General features: G+C 33.1%; 1 protein-coding gene across 2 annotated transcripts in view; it reads left to right on the top strand.

Moving 5' to 3' along the window:
- The window catches only part of Sesn3 (sestrin 3), a 65767-nt gene that overhangs the window by 28681 nt on the left and 14522 nt on the right, over positions 1-22564 (top strand). For both annotated transcript variants that reach the window (XM_071616633.1, XM_027951368.2), the window contains exons 2-6: positions 6900-6965; positions 9719-9916; positions 11476-11658; positions 15400-15636; positions 16975-17149. In XM_071616633.1, the coding sequence (XP_071472734.1) occupies positions 6900-6965; positions 9719-9916; positions 11476-11658; positions 15400-15636; positions 16975-17149 (859 nt within the window). The remainder of the gene's footprint in view (positions 1-6899; positions 6966-9718; positions 9917-11475; positions 11659-15399; positions 15637-16974; positions 17150-22564) is intronic.

Here is a 22564-nt window from a genome sequence, read left to right as displayed (position 1 = left end):
GGAAGATACTCAGCTTCAGTGCCATTGCCATTTTATGTTTCGAGATCTTTTCTTGCCAAATGACCTTGGATCTGAGTTTTTAATAATACTTCAAATTACAATACATGTTTTAATCCAGCATGGGATGTCACAATTTTTAAAAATAATCCTTTAGGGATGGGAGGAACAGTTTTATGTTCCAGATAATGATTGACATTTAAAGTTGAGTTTCTTATAAAATTACACTCCATTACAATTAATCTAATTTAAAAACTGTTCTTTTCTCCTTTAGGGTTAGAGAGTTTTTAAAGCAATTTTTTTGTGTTCTTTTCCGTTTGCTCTTTCCCTTCAAATATGCAATATCATTAATTTCTACAAAAAATTCTATTACTTGAAATTATTTGCCAAGGAATAAATACATGGCACCTGCATTATTTCATAGCATTGAGCCAACATCTCTGTTCCTTTTTCAATATTTCTGACAAAATGGAACATCTACAAACAACAAAGTAGAGTCAACAACTAAAATATACTATTTGTATTTACAATTACAACTGGCTTTCTTTACATTTACAAACAAAATTTTTGTTTGGTCCATATGTTTCATGTTTAAGATATTTTGTCATTATGGTATATTCAAATGTTGAGGTTATTAAACTATCTCTTAAGGATGTCTTTAAAAATTGTGAGGTTAATATGTTCAGACTAGTCAGATTACACTTTGCCAGAACTTTTTTAAGTCTCTTCTTTAAATGTCTCCATGGAAAATTAATTACACATTCTACTATTAGTATTCTTTTCTCCTATGGAGATAAATACATAAGCAGCTTTTACATTTTAATGTATACAAATGCACACTTTTTGCTTTTCTAGTTCCTAGTGGAATAAACTGAAGAAAAGTAAAGTGAACATTACATCTAATAATTTATTTTAAAGCATTATGTAGTTTAAAAATGCAGCAACTAATTCTAATTGGCAGTCACCCTTTAGGGGCAAGTAACTTGCTGATTATTCCTAAAGACTCATAATTTTAAGAGTTCCTAACTTCTAAGTATCTTCATTTCTATTGGGATAAATTTATATAAAGTGATCTAGTAAACTACTCAGCTATTGTCAAAATAAGTAATTTTCTAAATATAATTCAACTCTATCCTTTTCAGTGTTTTTTGTTTCCCCTGCAGATAATTACTGAATAGACATTCTCAACTGATTATTTCAGCTGTATCTGAAAAAAACTTCTTTGTTAGCATTATTAAGATCACAAGTCTGGGAAAATAATCTTTTAGAACATAGAAATGACACATAGAAAGTATTTTATAACTAGTGTATCTTGATTGAAATGGTGGGATTTTATGGGGAAAAAAGCAAAATATGAGTTGTCTAACTTATTTGAAAATGGATCACAATTAAAGTTATCACTGTTTAAAGTTTTTCAAATACTTTTATACTCCTTATTTTTAACACTGGAGTCAATATTTTATATAATTTCTTTCTAGATAGTGATATCAAGGTTGCATTCAAATTAGGAGCAAAGAACAGTAGCTTCCAACTTTTTTATTGTTGTAGGTTATTTTTTGGTTTTATCAGTTTTTTTTACAGTTTTAACATTCAAATCAATTTTTCTACAAAGGTATCTTAATACTTGTGTATTATGCTTACCTCCCTGAATTTGCAGCCGTTTTCTTTCTTTACGTTATCCTGGTTACTGAAAAATGCTATGCAGCAGGCTGAACCTTTGGCAGTGATTAAAATAGATGAAATTTGCATTGTTTTTCATGGTTCCCACAGTCCACCTTGGCTTTTAATGCTGGATATGTGGTTTGCGCAGTTGAGGTTCTGAATTTCTCACTTATTTAATGTTCATAAACTAAAGTAGTAGTCACATGCGGCTAGTAGCTACTATAATGACAGTATAGCTAAAGAAACTCAAGGGCTTATTTGTTGTTGTTTTCACAGATTTAAAGGCCATTGTGTAAAATTCACTAATATGGTCTGAGTCTTTTATTCCCTAGATAAAAATATTAGCTTTATCTCAGATACTTAAAGAAAAGGAGCCATGATGCTCCCCCCCACCCCTTGAAGTTAGCATGGCTTCAAAACACCCTTAAATTTTTGTATTCATGTTGAGGAAGTACAGCTATTCTAGTTTGACTTTCGTGTGTGTGTGTGTGTGTGTGTGCGCGCGTGCGTGCGTGTTTTGACATTGGGGGAAATGGGCAGAAGGAAAAATAAAACGTACTTTATTTTGTATTGTGCTTTGCAGTTTTTACATTTTTTATGTTTTCTCAAATCTTCTAAATGGGGAAAGCTGAGGCCCAGAATTGACATTGTGAGGAGAAAATACTTCTCAGCATGGGAGAAATTCTTACATTGAGAAGGGGCTATAAAAGGATGACTTAAAAGATTTAGTTGGGAGCCGGGTGCAGTGGTGCACGCCTGTAATCCCAGCAACTTGGGACATTGAGTTGGGAGGGTCTGAAGTCTGAAGTCAGCCTAGGAAATTTAGCAAGACCCTTTTTCAAAATTTTTTAAAAAAGGGCTGAAGATGCAGCTCAATGGTAAAGCACCCCCCAGGTTCAATCTCCTGTACTGGGGCAAGGGGAGCAGGGGAAATTCAGTTGAAAAAAGGTGATTACAAGGTTTGTCTGCTATATCAAGCTTCTTAGATAAAGATCCAAAGATAATCCTGTGAGTCTGAGCCAGGGTTACTGCTGAATATGGTGACTTTATAACCTGTACAGGAAAGTGAAGAACAACAACTAGTTTAGGGGAAAAGATTGGTTTAAGCCTGATTTTAAGGTGCTAATGTTGCATCCAGATGATGTCACAAAATGCCCCAAAGACAAGACTTATGGGCAGAAAAAGGCTAGCTTGTTGGGCAAATATAGGAAATTTCAGAAGTCACATGGCATGTTCATTTTCATATTTCAAGCCCTTATTTTCCCCTCATCTGCTCCACCATCTTCCCAGTACTATAACTGTAACAAATTTCAGTAGAATTTTGTTTGTATAATGATGCAAGCCATGAAAGAGAAGCTCACTTGAAAGAGTGAACAAAGGGGGAAGAAATGTGACAAAGAAAAATTATAATGGTAAGCTCTCAAACAGGTTAGTTGGTTGGATGGTTCATGTAGAAGCTGAACACAGGGAGCATTGCACAGAAGGTGGTGATCTGAATTGTTCAAGGAGAATAGAAGCCTGTGAGAAACTCAGCTATAATCTAAAGAATGTGCTTACATAAAAAGCAGAAATAGAATGGTGGTACCCATAGGTGGAGGTGAGGGGAGATAGGGAGTTGCTGTTAAATAGTGTAAAGTTTCAGTTATGCAGGATGAAAAAGCCCTAGAGATCTGCTATACAATAAAGTACTTACAGTTAACATCACTGTATTGTATGCTCACTTGTTAAAGGGTAGATCTCATGTGTTTTTTTAATAGAAAGAGAAAGAAAGAGTCCTTGATACTTTCCTGGAGACTGTAGTATGAACAGGAATTGAAACAAAGATCCTGTGAACTGGTGGATTTTTTTTTTTTTCTTTTCCCAATTTGGCACTATCTGGGTTTACTCTTGATTCGGTCCAGAACATTTCTACAATTATGCTAAAGTTCTTGATCCTGGGATTGAATAGGCGTGACCATAACTCTGTAGAGCTATAGTTTATCATTTCAAAAGGAATAAACATGCCTGAAGATGTGATTTAAGAAAAAAGAAAAACCAAAGGAAGATTCCGGAGCAGCACTGTCCAGTAGAGCACTTTGCAGAGGCAGATAGAGATGTCAGCACCATCCTGTGGGAGCTGTCACCACAGGTGGTTGTTGAAAACCTGAAGTATGACTAATGAAACTGAGAAACTTTATTTAATTTTAATTTAAATTTTATCATATGTGGCTCATGGCTCTCATATTGAGCAACACGGGTCTAGAGATTTCAAGAAAGTTCATCAGAGTGTGAATGAAGTAGGAATGCAGTCCTTGGCATGGGATTTGAATGAAAAATTAAGGAAAGGGTATGACTGGATCTCCAGTTTATGGTTTAAAATGAATCTTTTGGATATTGTGATGTTATATTTCTTTTGTGTTTGAACTAATGAATGTTAAAAACATACACAGATAGAGGTTGGCAAAATTTCCTTTCAAAGTACAATGAATTGAGAGTAGAATTTATGAATTGCTTTTATCATTTAAAAAATGTTTTTCACCATTATGAATATACAAAATAGTCATCCATCATGTACAGATGTAAAAACCAGGCTGATTATTTAAAAATTGATGCCATTGAAAAATACAATTAAGGAACCATACATGATGAAAAACTTTAAAATTAATTTTCTAGTCAATGAGTAAACAGTTCTCTTAGGTCAGTCTGCATGGTTTTTCTCCTGGACTGCTACCATAGCTTCCCAGCTAGTTTTTTGGTCTGTGGCTCATGTACTACCTCACCCCTAGAATTGTATTACTAAAAACACAAATCTAAATCACATCTCTGCTTAAGAATTTTTTACTACAAATCAACATGTAATAAAAGTTTTCAATCACACTTTTGAAATTAGTAGGTGAAGAGAACTGATGAAAACAAAATTGTTAAAACATTTTTGTTAGTACATTGGCAATAAACAACAAGAAGGTTAAAGATACTTACAACTTAAACTCTAGTTAAATCTGCTTCTGGGAATATTTCTAAAGAAACAATTTTAAACACTATAAAATATGCCCAGGAAATTGCTTTTCACATAGTAGTAGAGAATGTCTGAAATTTTGTTTTCTATAGGGAAGCAAAGAAAAGAAATCTATTATTCTCTTATAAGTTCTTTTTCTGGATCAATCTATATTATGGTTACTTAGACAAGAAGTGCCAATACTGGAAATTCTGAATCCATTTTACATATAGACCTCTAGCATGCTTGACCAGTAAATTGAGACCTATTATCATCACTTTATAATCTAGATGCCATATTTTTTGTAAAACATAAGTCATTTAAGGTTTTCATTATGTAATCTATTTATTTATTTCAGTTGAACCCTGAAAATATATGAAGAGTATGTGCTAAACTCATGAGGAATGGGACCATGTATTTTCTCCTTACCAAATATCCTCAAAGTCTATCACTCTCAAAAAAATTATTGAATGTCTTACTTTGTTAGTTTGTTTTGTAACTGCTGTAAGGGATTTTCAGTGTTTAAATAACTACTTTGTCTTTGGTAGTCTCTTTGATTTGTAAGGAATAAAAAAGACTTAAGTTACCTACTAGTAGAAAAGGAAGCATGAATATAAATGACCATGACTAAGTTTTACTTTTTCTAGGAACCCATAGAAACTGGTGCTTTTCCCTCCTTAGAAGCAGGTATCTCTTGATACCTGCCTGGTGCTTTTCATTTATTCCTCTCTGCCTCTGCTTCTGAGTACTATTTTGTTTCTCTTCTGTAAGATGACATTGCTTTCACATAACTCTAGTACATAGTCCTAAGAGGAGAATTATTCTGCTAAGTACTGTCAACTCTAGGCAGAACTTTTACATCAAGGTTCCATGGGCTGCAGATCAGCTTCTATTTTGACTGGTAGGGATCTTGCTCTGGTCAGATGTGGCAGGGAGACAAGTTCAAGTGAAAGAGATATTGCATTTTCAGATAAGGAAATATCTGAGTTATTTTCAGCTTAGAAGTTTCCTTGGGAGGATTTGGTGATATCTGAAGCTTTATACACTATTTTCTAATAGATATGTGCTCCGTTATTCCTCAGTTTTTTCCCACTCAGTCTTTATTATCTTTATAAACCATGGCATAGTTCTTAGCTTTGTAGGACTTCTTTTTCAAAATCTTAGGATATTTTATTGTTAAAAAATTAAGTGGTTAGGGGGCTGTGGCTGTGGCTCAGTGATAGAGTGCTTGCCCAGCACGTATAAGGCACTGGGTTTGATCCTCAGCACCACATAAAAATAAATAAAATAAAGGTATCATGTCCATCCACAACTAAAAAAAAAAAAAAATTAAGTGGTTGGGTTGGGGTTGTAGCTCAGTGGTAGAGCGCTTGCCTGGCATGTGTGAGGCACTGGGTTTCAGCACCACATAAAAATAAATTTACAATTTGATGAGGTGTTTTAAATAATTAAATAGTCATTTCCCCCTCTTTCTTCACCTGGCTAAGAAGGAATTCAAAATATCATAGGCTTCCTCACACTATCCCTTCTTCAAAACATGCCTGTGGAAAAGGAAGCAATTCTTTGATTGGAATTTTCATGGCTTGTATATAATTATGTTTAAATGAGGACACCAAAACATTTTCAAATTTAAAACTTTAGAAAAAAAATTTAAAACTTAAAAAAATCTACCACTTAGATATTTGACAGTTGACAAGCAAGTAGAACAGTAAGAATTATAGTATTCTTCATTTCTTAAATCCAATTAATCTCTGCTTCACCCAGGTTTTACATTTTTTCTTAAAGTTCAATAAATTTATATTGATATGTTCCTTGATATCTTATTCAGAAAAAACCCCATAAGTCAGGTGATTGCTTTGGAAATTTGCTTGCAATCCTCTGAGTTTAAACATGTTCTTCAGCTTTCAGATTAATATCTAACAGAATACTCTTGTACTAGGATACTATCAGATACAATTTTATTATGGAGGTTAATGAATTTTCAGTGATGTAAAATATGGGCTAAAAATATATGGATGTAGAATATGACTGGGGTAAATGACATTTTGCTGAGCCTTACCATGCACCCAGCACTGTGGTCCTATTACCTTATCCACATAATGTCTCTCTGGGTTTTCTTAATTGGGACCAAAAACTTATTCTGATTCCACATTATTCTATTTACTTGTTTATTTATTTATTTATTTTAATACCTTAAGAATAAGTATGTATCAACTTAACATTTCTTAGAAAATGTCAATATTAATACATTAAACTTTTCTTACAGGATAAAAGAATAAGAGTATCTCAACCCTTGTCAAGAGGACCAAGTGCCTTTATTCCAGAGAAAGAAGTAAGTTTATCTGTTTAAAATTCATGAAGTGTGATTTAAAATAACTTCATTTTATCAAAGAATATCTCTTCTCAATATGGAGATAAAAATGTGTTTCACTCTTGAGCTTTTTATTCCTATGTCAGAAAACCACAGCGATGTTCTTTTCAACTTCACTTAGAAATCTAAGTTTGACTTATTAAAGTTAGGGAGTACTGAAAAGTTAAAAAGACAAAAAAAAATTAACAATATTTTATTTGATATATAAGTTTTCTGAGAAAAGTAGCTAAGAATAATAAAATTTAATACTAAATAGAAGGTTTTTGGTTTTAAAAAGTTCATTATTTGATGTAAACTATAACAATGTTTAGAAAAGATATTTTGAAATGAAAAAATGAGTTTCCCAACTAAACGTCTAAAATAAGATACATTACTAGCAGTTCTATTTTCATTTTGTTCTTTGATTGGACAACATGTCACAGGATCTCCAAACAATTGTGTACCTTTAGTGAGGGTGGGGAGTCAAGATGGTAAATGCAAGGAAGAGGGTTAAAATGATATAAAGGAGATTACAATCAATACAAAGTCGGTGCCTATTTTGTTGGTATTGATCCCTGAAAAATAACAACCATCTGCAGGACTCTCTAGATTCCTAGATCACTCTTAGATATACTTAGGCTAAGAACAGTTTAAAATCATTGATAAAGGAGTTTTTCTCTGCTTTAAGGAGTTAATAATGAACCAAATATAATTATCATATATACAGGTTCACTGTTTACTATTTGCATAGACATATTTTATCTTAAAGCAATAGGATTATTCCTTTATTGTTCTGAAATTAGTCAACAAATAACGAGTACCTATTATACGCCAGACATTGTCTTAAAGAGACTAATAGAATTAAAATAAAACCAGATCATTGCCAGAGTAAGCAGTTCTTTATCTTCATCTCACTTTTTTAGTGACCTTCTCATTGAATGAAAATTTAAAGTAACAGTAAACTTTCCAGATCTTGGTGACAATAGCCAATCTAGGTGGTGGCCAGCCTTGTCTATAGGTTGGCTACTACCTAGATTGGCCAGGCTGCCGTGTGTATTCCTGTTTTCCTCATGTCCAGAGATTGCTTAATACATATAAAAGGCTTCCAAAGCACATTTTCACAGTATATATTTGAAGCTATTCTGGTTTTTCAGGATCTATTGCATCACATCAATTTATTAATGTATCTTAGGCATCCAGTTAGACTTAAGAAATGTCTGCTGGAGAAAGCAAATTAAAAAACAACAAATATTCTATCCCTAACTATGTATGGTTCATCTAGATCTTTTTATATTTTTAACTATCATTTTGATTCTTATAGTTGACAGAGTAGGAGAAAGTGGGCAGTTGAAGGTTAACTGAGCTTCAGTGAAACTGCCTTTTTTTTAAACATAGTAAATGAGTACTTTTCAAACATAGTCCTTTGATTTTTAATTTCCCTCAGTCATTAGTACCTCTGTATAATTTGTTCTTATTTTTCAGAAAAAATTATGTGAAGCTAGCTCTGAAGAGTAAGCAGAGTTTCTTGATAACAGTGTGAATCTTTGAAAAGACTATTTGATCTTTAGGAGATCTAGATTCCAAACCAGATTTTGCTATTAACTAGGTGCATGAACTTGAATTTCATCTAGACTTTGTTTCCTTATCTCTAAAATAAGAAACATATTCATCTTAAGTCTAGAAAAAGTCTAGAACTGTAATTCTAAATACATATAAACAATGAACCAATACTAGAATTATGCATTATATGTTCATCAGTTCTGAGAATGAGTCATCTTTCCACAAGGTATTAATAAGCTATTCATGCCTTCAGAGCCAGTTCTTGGTGTAATGCCTAAACTGTTATTGTGTATAAAGCTATATATAAGTAATCTACTTTTCAGAAAGCTCTGTGGATTCACTAAGATAAAGGGTGTCCATTTTACTAATTTAACTTGTTTTTAGTAATTAATATTTTAGGCTAAAACTACCAACAAGAGAATTCTTATGACCTTACTTTTTATTAACACTTTCCTAGAAATTATCATATGTTTCTATGCTCCCTAAAAAGACTTCAGAAAACTTTTAAAATGTTAAATAACAAAAACAAGCAAAGAATGATTTAAAATTATTTGTTTAAAAGTAAGCAGGGTCCCAGCTGCTCGGAGGGTGGAGACAGGAGGATTGCTAGTACAAAGCCAGCCTGAGCAACAGCAAGGCACTAAGCAACTCAGTGAGACCCTATCTCTAAATAAATGCAAAATAGAGCTGGGGATGTGTCTCAGTGGTTGAGTAACTCTGAGTTTAATCCCTGGTTACCCACCCCCCAACACACACACACAAAAATAATAATGTGATTGTCTTCACAAGCTGATGAGATTAAATTATAAATTTATGTAGTCAAATGCTGCTCCCTTTGCCTCACCACAAATTGGTGTGACAATGGCCAGGCAAGTGGGCTCTGAAAATCTGCCTAATATATGCCTAGCAAAGCAGATGGAAGCTTTTTTCCTTCAATTTTATAGCTGTGTATTTAATGTTTGATGATTTAACATTTGTTGTTTAATAAATTGTGGCACCAGAGCCAAAAATGAATGGAACTTTTTAAAAAATGCTATGATGAGCAACTGCATAATTTCTCTGTCTGCAAATAGTAAATGAATATTCATTTGCTTCAATAGTGGCAAAATTTATGTAAACCAAGGATGTGTTTACATCACAATAGCTATTTTGTTTTGTGGTTTTCTTTGTTATAGGTTGTCCAAGCAAACACAGTGGATGAACGAACAAACTTTCTTGTGGAAGAATACTCTACATCTGGTCGTTTGGACAACATTACTCAGGTCATGAGTTTACACACTCAGTACCTGGAGTCTTTCTTGCGAAGCCAGTTTTACATGTTGCGCATGGATGGTCCCCTTCCTCTACCATACAGGCACTACATCGCCATAATGGTAAGTGCCCATTTTCCTATTTTCATGTGACATCTTCCCCTTTTCTTCCTACCTTCTAAAAGCATATCTGTGTTTGTGTGTACATGTGCATGAGTGCAAACACTTCATATATATGCAGAAAACTAAGTATAACTTTATGGATATAAAAATTGAAGATGCCTATTGCTTTCTGAACACCAAGTCCTTTGGATACATTTGGGGTACTTTAAGCCACTTAATATATTGAATGTTTTTCATTTAATTTTCAGTAAAATCATTTTCCATATTTAATCTCTTATTGTTCAAGATGTTCCTAGGGTCTAAAATAATATCTCATAAGTTTTGTTTTTAAATGAATGATGACACTTCTATTGTTCTTGTTATACACTAGTTAACTAGTTAATGTTATTGGCAGGTGATGGGTGTCATGGAGGAGAATTATAAATTTGTATGACAAGCAGTAAGAATGAGAAAAGTAGAAAGAATAATGCTATAGTTGGACTGCTAATGGAGAAAAAGGAGAACATGATGCAAGTTTTATATGTTTGGAGAGGTTAGGGGAACAGCTGGGCTGACAGAAATAGCAGAGCTAGCCAGGATTTAGTAGATTAGTGTTTACCAAGTTTGATTTGATTATCTTTTTTATATTCTCACTGAAGTTTTGAACAATAACAAAAAGCATTCTGTGTTTTATTGAATAATGAACTTGACTAAGATGATAATTTTAATTTTTCAGCTTTGGTGACACTTAATGTGCCTTAAGCTGAAAAAGCAGACTTAGAATACTCACAAACTAAGAGAGAACCCAGACATAGAAAATGGAAAGAATAAAACAATACTAAAAAAAATACTATTTTACTAAGAAGTAGCCCTAAGGCAAAGAGAAGTCAAAAGTCTGATTTACATGAATTATACTAAGTTGTTGGCCACTGAGACTGATTTTGACTACATAGAAAGGAAACAATCAGCAAGTTCAGTGTCATCTGAGTAGGACAGTGTAGACAGATGTGACTGATATTATAGCTGTGTGTGTGTGTGTTTTCTGACTTGAGCACTGTCTTCTCTAGGCTAGTTTCAAAACTCCTTGGTTCAACCAGTCCTCCTGCCTTAGACTCCCAAACAGCTGGGACTATAAGCATGCACCACTGCGCTTAGCTCACAGTTATCATAAAGTGAATAAGAGAAGTACTCAATTAGTATGAATTCTGAATTGTTAGAATATAAATTAATAAAATGTTATGGTGTTTTAAATAAGAATACAGTATATGCTTATACTGAAATGGGTATGTATTTCCTTAAAATAGCTAGAAAGTGGGCTCTGGGTTAATCTATATAAACTTCTGGATGAAGAAGTAATTGGCTTCATGTGATAATTATTTGCTTTTAGAAGTACATATCAGCTTCATGTATTGATTCAAGAATCTATTGCAGCAGTATGATAAACATTCTGAAAGAAGATTCTGTAATAAAAGAGTTGTTAGCTATAAAAACCATTAACTCCATCTGAGTTGTTCATAAATAGTTGAATGAGACTCTATTTTGATTTTTTTTAACATCAAATTCTTTTCTTTGTGCTTTAGGCTGCAGCTAGACATCAGTGTTCTTACTTAATAAACATGCATGTGGATGAATTTTTAAAGACTGGAGGTATTGCTGAATGGTTGAATGGTTTGGAATATGTACCACAAAGACTGAAAAATCTTAATGAGATAAATAAGCTGCTAGCACACCGACCCTGGCTGATCACAAAAGAGCACATTCAGGTACTGAGCATTTCTTTGAAATAAAAAGGAAGTTTACTAATGATTCTGAGTTAATTTTTTGGTTGAGTTTTTTCTTAAGACTTAAATTTAACACTTGCATATTAGGAACTTGAAAAGAAAAAAAAAACAATAAATTAATCTGTGAAGCAGTGGTAAATTTAGGAAGTCAGTGGGTTTACTTTAAGTACAAATGAATACTTACCCTTCTTAAGTAGTGACTAATTAGCTTGTACTAGAACTTTGGTGAGCAGTAGGAGAAAAGTTGGCTGTATTTTCAAGCAGTAGATAGAACAAAGAAACTATAGAATCATGACAGGATGCCTGGGTTCTAGGATCTTTGTTATTCACAAGTTTATACTCTTTAGCAATTTCTATAGACCTCAATTCTCCCCTTTGGTAATGTGAGGGGTCTAGATTAAATAATTCTAAATTCTTTCTAGTAGTAGTAACATTTCATCATTTTAAGATTCACAAAAAATAATTTTGCAAATAAAAAATGATTTGCCAGCTGGTGTGTGAATACTTAAATGCCTCCAGAAACTAGAGCCTAGATGAGAAATAGAGTTGTTGTGATTGAATAAGAGCACTTGAATTTCAAAAGGAGCTTCCATCAGAGGCCAACAGGGTGAGGTCATTATACAGTATATTTAGCACTATGCTTGGTACATGGTAAGTTTTCAATAAATAGGAGTTGTCATTTAAATTATTGTCAGTAGAAGCATTAGTTATTTAAACCCCTGTTTCTAATGCATTAAAATGTTCTTTTTTTTTTGTTATCCTATTGAACCATATTTTTATTGGTTATTTGCCCAGTTATTTAACCAAATGTAGCGTATATCAATCTGTATACTCTTAGATTCTGAGGATCTTTCTGGGAATCTGTGAACACAATGCTATCCTAAGGTTTATGTTCTGATTTGATAGCATGTTAGAAAATTAATTAACCATTGTTCTTATGTTATATCTTACTTTGTGTGAAATACTTTGGAGGGCTAAGAAGATAAAGACTTTGCCCCTGGATGTGCTTGGAGTCCAGGGGAGAAGAGTCAGAGGGTAATGACAATAATCTTACCAAACATCATGTTCAAATATATGGATAAAGAGAATAGGATCAGATTGTTTCTTAAAATAGGTGACATTTGAGCTAGGTCTCAAAAAAGTGGAGGTTTTCAAGTAGTAGAGTATGCATGTATAATTTGTGAGAAGAATAGCTAATACCTTCAGGTTATTGAAGCGTAGGGATATATATGTAAGGTAAGGGATGGGAAATGGGAAGAATTGGGATAATATTGTATGACCCAGTAAACTCTATATTATTATAGAATTTGTGTTTTTATCCTCAGAAAGTTATGGTCTTCAAAGTTATATTACAGTACCTCATGGGGTAGGGAGACATATTTTCAAAATATTAGAAAATATGTGTGTGCATATATTGTTATCTTTAAAAGATTTCTCTGTGTATTTGTACTATTATTACAGTGCATATATGTATCTGTTCTAAATAAAATATAATTTATAAGTATATATTTATATATAAAATTAGGGGTTGGACCCTTTAATTGTCACTGTCAGAAATATATATGATCAAAAGAGATCACTATATTAGACAATTGAGATCATTAAAGGTATTTGTTCCAAGTTATAATATAAACTTATTTAGTGATATAGAAGGTAAATTACAGGTGGTAACAGACTAGAAGCTGACTACTCATTACTATACTTAAGAGCTGAGTTTTTTAAAAAAAAGTCATGTTAAGATAAAGAGAAGGAACAAGACTGTAGTAATTATTCTACATGAAAATAAGCAAGACCTGGTAACTGGCAGAATATGAAGATGGAGGAAAGGGGGTAGGGGAGGAAAATGACTCTGAGGTTCATGAAATGAGCATTTATAGGACCGAGAAAATTATAACACCCACAAGGTCATGTCCAGTTAGTAAAGGAAATACAGGTCTATAGTTCAAGATAAAAAAGGGTGGATTAGAAGTAAAATCCAATAGTTATGAACTGTCCATTCAGGTCTTAAGATACTGTACAAGGAAAGAAGATTGTGGATGGACCAGGGCAAGCCAACATTTTGAAGGCAAGTAATAACAATGAGGGCTGGCTGTGAATGAGAGAAAGATCCATCTCAGGGTAGAAAAGGTGTAATTATTTTAGTCAGGGGAGATGAATTTCAGGAAGGGAGGAAGTGAACAAAGTAAACTCTGCAAAGACCAAACAGGGCACAGACTAAAATGAAATAGTCAGCTTGGGCCATTTGAAAGGTCATCATGTATGACTTTAGTAAATGTAATTTTAGAAGTTTGTTGGAAAAAAATCAGATTATAGTGAATTTATAAAGTAGAAATGAATGTGAGGAAGTGAGAAATTACAGATGATGAATGTTGGCTATTTTTTCAGGTTTAATGATAATCCTGCAAAGATTGGCCAAAGCACTGTAAATTCTACCAGTGATTTTCGAAAGTTCTTGGCAGTTTTATAAAAATATCATAAAAATATTAATACTCTTTATCCTAGAAATCCTATTAGGAAATGTTTCCAAAACACGAACAAAAGTGTAGCATGAGGAAACTATTTATTGTAGCAAAAAATTGAAGCAATTTAACTAATAGTACAGGAATGGAGAAGTAGTCATATATATGTTTTCATGTATCATGTAGGCATAGACTTAAAAACTCATATGACATTGTAGCTCCATGAAAACTCAACATGTCAAAATATCAGATTTGAAAAGCATAGAAATAGATGTTTATAGTTTTAACTTGTAATCATGACTATAAAAAAAGTAAAAGTTCTATTAGTGTGGTAGAATTTTAAGAATTTAACTGATCTTTTCCATTTCTTTCTCCTGAGCTTTTAATAATATATTAAATCGTGTGTGTGTGTGTGTGTGTGTGTGTGTGTGTGTGTAGGTGTGTATTTTGTTGAACAATAGAGAGCAAAACAAAAGAAAGCAGGTTTTTTTTTTTTTTTTCTGATTTAGCAGTGAAATGAGCCAAATGAAAGTGAAAGAAAGGAAAAGGAAACCCACACACCCCCCACACACAAACACACACACGGGGTGGGAGGAGGCACACATGTGAGTGAATGTGTGAACTGATGGGAAAGAATCCCTGGTGGATTTACTGATGGAATTCACTCCTAGAGAAAATGGGGGGGGGGGAAGGAATTACTATTTTTAATGGCTTTAATTTATCATTCAGGTGGAGCATTGAGTAAAAAAGCATATGCTCTTATTCAAATGTAAGGGAGTATTCTACAGTCTATTATTGGCTATAGGATCTTTATTGGAAGGTATCCAAAGGATATCTAAAAAGCTGACTTGCTAAGTTGGATTTTTCAGGTGATTTTGTGGGATATAGTTTCCAAAACCTCAAAAAGTGAATGGTTTTGCTATAAGATCTTTAAAGTTTCTTCTAACTGTAATGTTCTTTGATTCCCTGAAGTATCTCATTAAAATAACATAAAGTATAAAAGGCTTTGGAAGCAGTAGATGCATCGTGTAATAAGGCATTTAGAAGAAGCTACAACATAATTATATTATTATGTATGATAGTTATTAATGTAACATTGTTTGACCAAAGCTGAATCTAGAGCCTGTGAAAAATTTTAAATTGAGTTTTAAATATATTACTATAAATAGGTATATGAAACCTGTTAGATTGTCTGTGCTTTTTAAAATTGCTTTGTAGCATGCTATAATTTTCATATTTACTCTGATGTGCTTTCTCATTTCAGAAACTTGTCAAAACTGGAGAAAATAATTGGTCTCTGCCTGAGCTGGTACATGCTGTGGTCCTATTGGCACATTATCATGCTTTGGCAAGCTTTGTTTTTGGTAGTGGCATCAATCCAGAAAGAGATCCAGAAATCTCCAATGGATTCAGGCTAATATCAGTCAACAATTTCTGTGTTTGTGATCTTGCTAATGACAACAACATAGAAAACGCATCCCTTACAGGCAACAACTTTGGGGTTAGTTTTCTTAATTATGTTTCTTTACCATTTTTGCTTTAAATTTTTTTTAATGTTAAAAATATCTAGAGATATTTTCTGACTAAATAGGATATCATATACTTGAAATATTTTTGCATAATTTTTATTACTATAAAACTTTAATACCTACAGTTCTGATTTGTCTTCAAGAGGCCTTTTTAAAGCAAATAGATAAGATTAAAAATCATAAAAACTAAACACTGATGGATTCTAGAGATTATAGGCTTTTTTAAAAAGTTGTAGATGGACACATCACCTTTATTTTATTTATGTATTTATTTATTTGTATGTGGTGCTGAGGATTGAACCCAGTGCCTCACACATGTTAGGCAAGCACTCCACCACTGAGCCACAACCCCAGCCCCTAATCATAACCTTTTAATTTAGATCCTTTACATGCCCAATCTCAAAACAATGTATCTGTTTCTATAAGATGCTGGAACAGTTAACAGAAAATATATGAGAGCAGAAAGTAGAAAATTTAAGGATGCCTCATTTTTCAATAAATTATAATATAATTTCATATATACCAAATGCTATAATTCTACATTTAAAAATATATATCCATATGCACATGTATATATGTACTTGTAAACTTTTTAACTGAATCCGTCATGTGATTCTCTTTGTAGTTAGTGAAAAACTCACTTATGACTTTTTAAAAATAATTTTAATAAAAAATAATTCATATATCATCCATTTCACCTATTTAAAATAATCCAATAGTGCTTAGTGTGATCAGAGTTATACATCCATCACCATAATAAATTTTAGAATATTACTATAACATAAAAAAGAAATTCCAGGGGAGGGAAGGAAGGGGAGGGGTCATGGGGGCAGGAGAGATGGTAGAATGAGATGAACATCATTACCCTAGGAAAATGTATGGCTACTCATATGGTGCGATTCTACATCATGTGCAGCCAGAGAAATGAAAAGTTGTGCTCCATTTATGTACAGTAAATTAAAATGCATTCTGCTGTCATGTGTAACTAATTAGAACAAATAAAAAACAAAAAAGAAATTCCATAACCATTAGTAGTCATATCCCATTTCTCTCCTCTGCCCCATCCTTCCCTAATTCTGAGCCCCTGGCAACTACTTATCTATATTCTGTCACTACATATTTTCCAATTCTAGACACATTTTTGCAAATGTATCTAATTGTAATTACTTATAATTTGACAAACATCTCTCCTACAATCTTAATAAGTGTGCCTGAACCACTACACATAATAGAGTGACTGGAAGATGAAGATGTTTACCAGAACAATTTTTCATATTAATAGCATCTGACATTATCTTATGTGGTTCCAGATTGTGGATTCTCTAAGTGAGCTAGAAGCCTTAATGGAAAGGATGAAAAGGCTTCAAGAAGAAAGGGAAGATGAAGAGGCATCTCAGGAAGAAATGACCACGCGATTTGAGAAGGAGAAGAAAGAAAGTCTTTTTGTGGTCTCTGGAGATACTTTTCATTCATTTCCTCATTCAGGTGCTTCTTCCCACCACCACTGTCTTTTATTTTTAGTTGTTTGTAGAACCTTACTGAATGATCTTTAGTATTTTTCATATGAGGATGTAAAAATAACTGTTACCATCTTCCTTTAATTTAGTTTTCCTCTTCACTTTGCCTATTCTTTGCCCTTTACGTTGGTGCATCTTTGAATGTATAGTTATGTATCACTTTAGAATGACAATATGTTCTGATAAATGCATTGAGGGAACATTGTGGAGTATACCTAAGTAAACCTAGGTGGTGTAGGTCAGTCCCTTGAAATGGCATCTTAATGCAAACAAGACATACAGTAAACATGAGCTGTATGAGGTTACTACCAGCATAACATGGCATACTGTTTTGTAATAAGCTCTTTTTACAAGTAGGAGTATACTCAAAAGTAACAAAAAACACAGTGTAATATATAACCCATACATAATTGTGTATTTGCTGTACTTTTGTATGACTGGCAGTACAGTGGATTTGTTTACATTAGCATCACCACAAATGTCAGAAGTGCACTCCAATATTGCCATAACTACATCAAAAGGCAATCAGCTCCATTATAATCTTATGGTGTCACCTTTGTAAATGTAATACATCCTTGACAAAAATCTTACCATGAAGCATTGGGACTATATTTCAGATTCAGTTGGGACAAACTTCTAGGCTTGTTGTCTGCATTCTATCTTGGATAAAATATTATTTAAAGCAAACCAATCATTTATAAAGATAGATAGGAATATTTAATTCATTGTACTTTTGTGACTTAAAAAATAAGTGAAATTCTGTTTTAATAAGTAAATGTTTTAAAAATTCATTGCCATCTTTGTGGGTGGCATATGTGGGGGAGGATCATTCTTTCAGTTACTTTTCCAGATTAGTTCTAAAATTACATTATACTTGCATTCTTTGGAATTTTTTAAAAATGTATTTTTTAGGTCATTGTCTTATATTGAATTTGGAAGAATTCATTTTGTATTGAAAGCTAGAATTCCTGTCTTAAAAATGCACTTTGTATTGAAAAAATATTCATTTTGTATTGAAAGCTAGATTTCCTGTCTTAAAAATGTACTTTTTCTAATACTCTATGAGACTTTGAAATAGAAAGGAAACTTTTCAATTTTAATTCCAAAGGATATTGAACACCACATAGTAAATTTTATTAAAATACCATAAATTCTCAACCCAAAGCTGAAACTCTTAGAAGTCATCATTCTTCATAACATTTCTTTTTAAAATAGAAATTACTGTGTTAAGGCTAGGCTTGTCAATCTTAATTTTGGAGAATTGTTTTGGCTTTAACTTGTTACTGCCAAAAATAGCATTGATCAATAACTTTGAAAAGTTTACAGGAAGAACAAGAACCCTTTTCATCATTTCCCCTAAAAGAAAAAAAAAAAAAAGTTCAGGAGTAGAGTATTCCTGGATTCGTTCCCTAGTGTTGGAAAAAAAAACAACAAAAAAACACTAATGATCTTTTTTCATGAAAGATTTTAATCTACCCTATTGGATAGCCATTTTAATTCATTTACTCCATTGAAGGCTACTATAACTGTAAATCAGACATTTACTCAACAGGAAATCCCAAAAAAAGAAACTTATTGTTTTGGTTTAATATTTATTTGTTGAGTACCCCACATAGTCTCAGTGCTATGGTAGGAACTAAGGTTTTAAGACTAAATAAGACATGATTCCTTCTTCAGGGAACTTTTATGCTAGTGAGAAAAGGAGAAATAATTATAATACACAGTAAAATGTGAAAAATCTGGACATAGAAAAGAGCAATGAACCCAAACATGGTAGGGAAAAGGCATGGACTGATGGGAAACTAGAGGAGAAAGAGTAGTAGTTCTCTTGACTCTTAGATGTCTTAGGGAGTTGAGTGTGAGGAAGCCAAGCAGTGGCTGAGTGTGGCAGCGGCACAAGAGGACACCTGAGGTCAATAACATCCAGACCTGAGGAAAGGCATGATGATAAGGAAACAGGATGCAGCATATGGGAACAGTACTTTTATATTTTTAGGACATAAATCATGAGGTAGGCAGTAAGAAGAGGAAGTTGGTTAGGTAGATATCAGCCTTATCATAATGGCCTTTCTAATCTTGAGCATGTAAGCTTTCATGTTTGGACATTTTGACCTGACATGTTTGTAAAACATCCACGCTAGAGACATCCAGCAGTGTTTCTTCAACTGCAGTGTGCTCAAGAGTCACTGGGTATCTTTGGGATGCAGATGTTTTCAGTCAGTCTGGGTGGCCCAAGAGGCCACATTTCCATGAAGCCCGGGAGTGATGTCAGTGCTACCAGTCTGTAAACTGCACTTGAAATAGCACAGGAGATGAGGAGAGGGTTACAACCTTTATGAGAATTTTTGGAAATTATCAGCATGTAACTCAGGACTAAAATCAAAGTTGATTATAGAAATCCAGGGAGAACAAGCAGAGACAAAGGAAAATAATGAAGTTGGGATGAACCTTCTGATAAGCCAGTATTTTAAAATGTAAACATTCTTATTAAGATTAGTAATGTCTGTTTGCTTTCAGACATTAGTTTTTAAGAACTTCTTTAAGATAACTAGAGCTTACCCAAGGCCAACATCATTCTAAATGGCAAAAAATTGGAAGCATTCCCTCTAAAAACTGGAACAAAACAGGGATGCCCTCTTTCACCACTCCTATTCAACATAGTCCTTGAAACTTTAGCCAGAGCAATTAGACAGATGAAAGAAATTAAAGGGATACACATAGGAAAAAAAGAACTGAAACTATCATTATTTGCTAATGACATGATTCTATACTTAGAGGATCCAAAAAACTCCACCAGAAAACTTCTAGAATTAATTTAGCAAAGTAGCAGGATATAAAATCAGTACCCATAAATCAAATACATTTCTATACATCAGTGATGAATCTGCTGAAAGAGAAATTAGGAAAACTAATCCCATTTAAAATAGCCTTAAAAAAATACTTGGGAATCAACAAAAGAGATGAAAGAGCTCTACAATGAAAGCTACAGAACACTAAATAAATTGAAGAAGGCCTTAGAAGATGGAAAGATCTCCCATGCTTTTGGATAGCCAAAATTAATACTGTCAAAATGGCCATACTACCCAAAGCACTATACAGATTCAATGTGATTCCAATTAAAATCCCAATGTCATTCCTTATAGAAATAAAAAATGCAATTATGAAATTTACTTGGAAAAATAAGAGACTTTTACATTAAGAGATAATGCATTGAAAGTGCTATTGGTAGTGTTTCTATTCATTTTAACAGAGTGCTGAAGCACAAGGAGAATACAAAGTGGTTATGGGTTTGGGGTAGGAATAAGCCTAAAATTTCTTTTTAGAGAACTGAAAGCCACTTAAAAACTTCAGGTCAATTTAAGTAGTTTAATGTTTAGACATTAAACTACTTTTCCACATCATCATATACTAATTCACATTGAATTTCTCACTGACATTTAGTATTGACAGGAGTATTAATAACTTATAGTAAGTTTATTATGAATAAATTTATTCATTTCTTTAGTTGACATTTGTTTTTGTATTAATGAAGCAAAAATAGATATTAAGAGTATAGCATAATAAGTGGCATTCTAGTAATTACTCAACAAAGTTTATCCTCTTTATGTGTAATAAAGAAGTTTTAAAATTCTTATTTTAATGAGAATTTTTGGGGATTAAATTTTTTAATTTGTCCTTTTGAGATTTACAGACATAGACTGTATTTTGACATATTATACATACATGGCGTGTAACTTCTCATTCTTGTGGTTGTACATGATTGTGGAGTTTGATACTGGTTGTGTATTCATATGTGAACATAGGAAAGTTATGTCCAAGTCATTCTACTGTCTTTTCTATTCACAGGCCCCTCCCTTTCGTCATTCCCCTTTCCTCATTCCCCTTTGTTTAATCCAGTAATCTTCTATTCCCCCCCAGCCCCCCCATGTGTGTTAGTATCCACATGTCAGAGGAACATTCGGCCTTTGGTTTTTTGGGATTGGCTTATTTCACTTAGCATGATAGTCTTCATTTCCATCCATTCACCAGCAAATGCCATAATGTCCTTCTTCTTTATGACTGAGCAGTACTCCATTGTATAGATATGCCAAAAAAAATGTTTTAATCCATTTCTCTGTTGAAAGGCAGACACCTAAGTTGGTTCCATAGCTTAGCTATCATGAATTGAGCTGCTGTAAACATTGATGGGGTCATGTCACCATAGTATGCTGATTATAAGTCCTTTTTAATAAGATATATATAAAGTTGAATAGCCTTTCCTACTATTATGAAGCACACTGGCTGGGCATGGTGGTGGTGCACACCTGTAATCCCAGCAATTTGGGAGGCTGAGACAGGAAAATTGCAAGGTCAAGGCCAAGCCTCAACAACTTTGTGAATCCTTATCTCAAAATAAAGAGTAAAAAGGACTGGGGATGTAGCCCAGCGGGATAAAGAGCTCCTGGGTTCATTCCTTAGTGGAAAAAAAAAAAAGAACTCCAATAATTCTATGAGAGCAACCTAGATACCCAAAACCAGGGTCTTCAATGTACCGCGAGACATCAGATGTTACAATCATGTCATCTTCAAAATCTAGGTAAAAACTTAGGAAGAAAGAATACTTATTGTTGGGATTGTTGTGAAATAGCAAATATTAAACATAATGAAGTGTCCTATTCATTAGTCTAACAATGTTTCAGAAGAATTATTATAATTGCACTTATTTTTTAAACTTCCCCAAATTTTGACTAGATAAGAATTATAGTTTTTACTATGCTTCAAAACTTTTTATTAACTGTATTTAAAATTTATTACTTAATATTAATTAAAATACTAGTTAAGAAAATATGCTTACATAGGAGCTAATTTTTTTTCTTTCATTTTGGGAAATATATATTTATTTTCTAGAGCAAAAAGAAGAAAATGAAGCTCATGCATTCCATTTTAATGGTTGAAATCAGGAAAAAGTAATCAAAAATACAGACTAAAGTAAAAGAAAAAACAGTGAATTAGGGACTGGGGATGTGGCTCAAGCGGTAACACGCTCGCCTGGCATGCGTGGGGCGCTGGGTTCGATCCTCAGACCACATAAAATAAAATAAAGATGTTGTGTCCACTGAAAACTGAAAAATAAATATTAAAAAAACCCAGTGAATTAGAAGATGATTATCTTCAAGCTAAATTAATATGCATTGAACATTTAAATTTTTCCAGTGGTAAATTTTTAATATCATCAACTATGTAGTTGTCACCTGTCTTAAAATATTATTATTGTCTTTCTATCTTCCTGACTGCCAGTTTGGTACTAGTCTACTCACAGTCTTATTAGCAAGTTGTTTACTTCACATGTATGTTTTTATTTTCATGTGCTCAGAAAAATGAACACACATTACGTGTAAAGCTC

Source organism: Marmota flaviventris, chromosome 9, assembly GCF_047511675.1.
Source record: "Marmota flaviventris isolate mMarFla1 chromosome 9, mMarFla1.hap1, whole genome shotgun sequence".
Lineage (NCBI taxonomy): Eukaryota > Metazoa > Chordata > Mammalia > Rodentia > Sciuridae > Marmota > Marmota flaviventris.
Note: the sequence above shows the minus strand (reverse complement) of the source record. Positions and strands in the feature narration are given on the sequence as shown.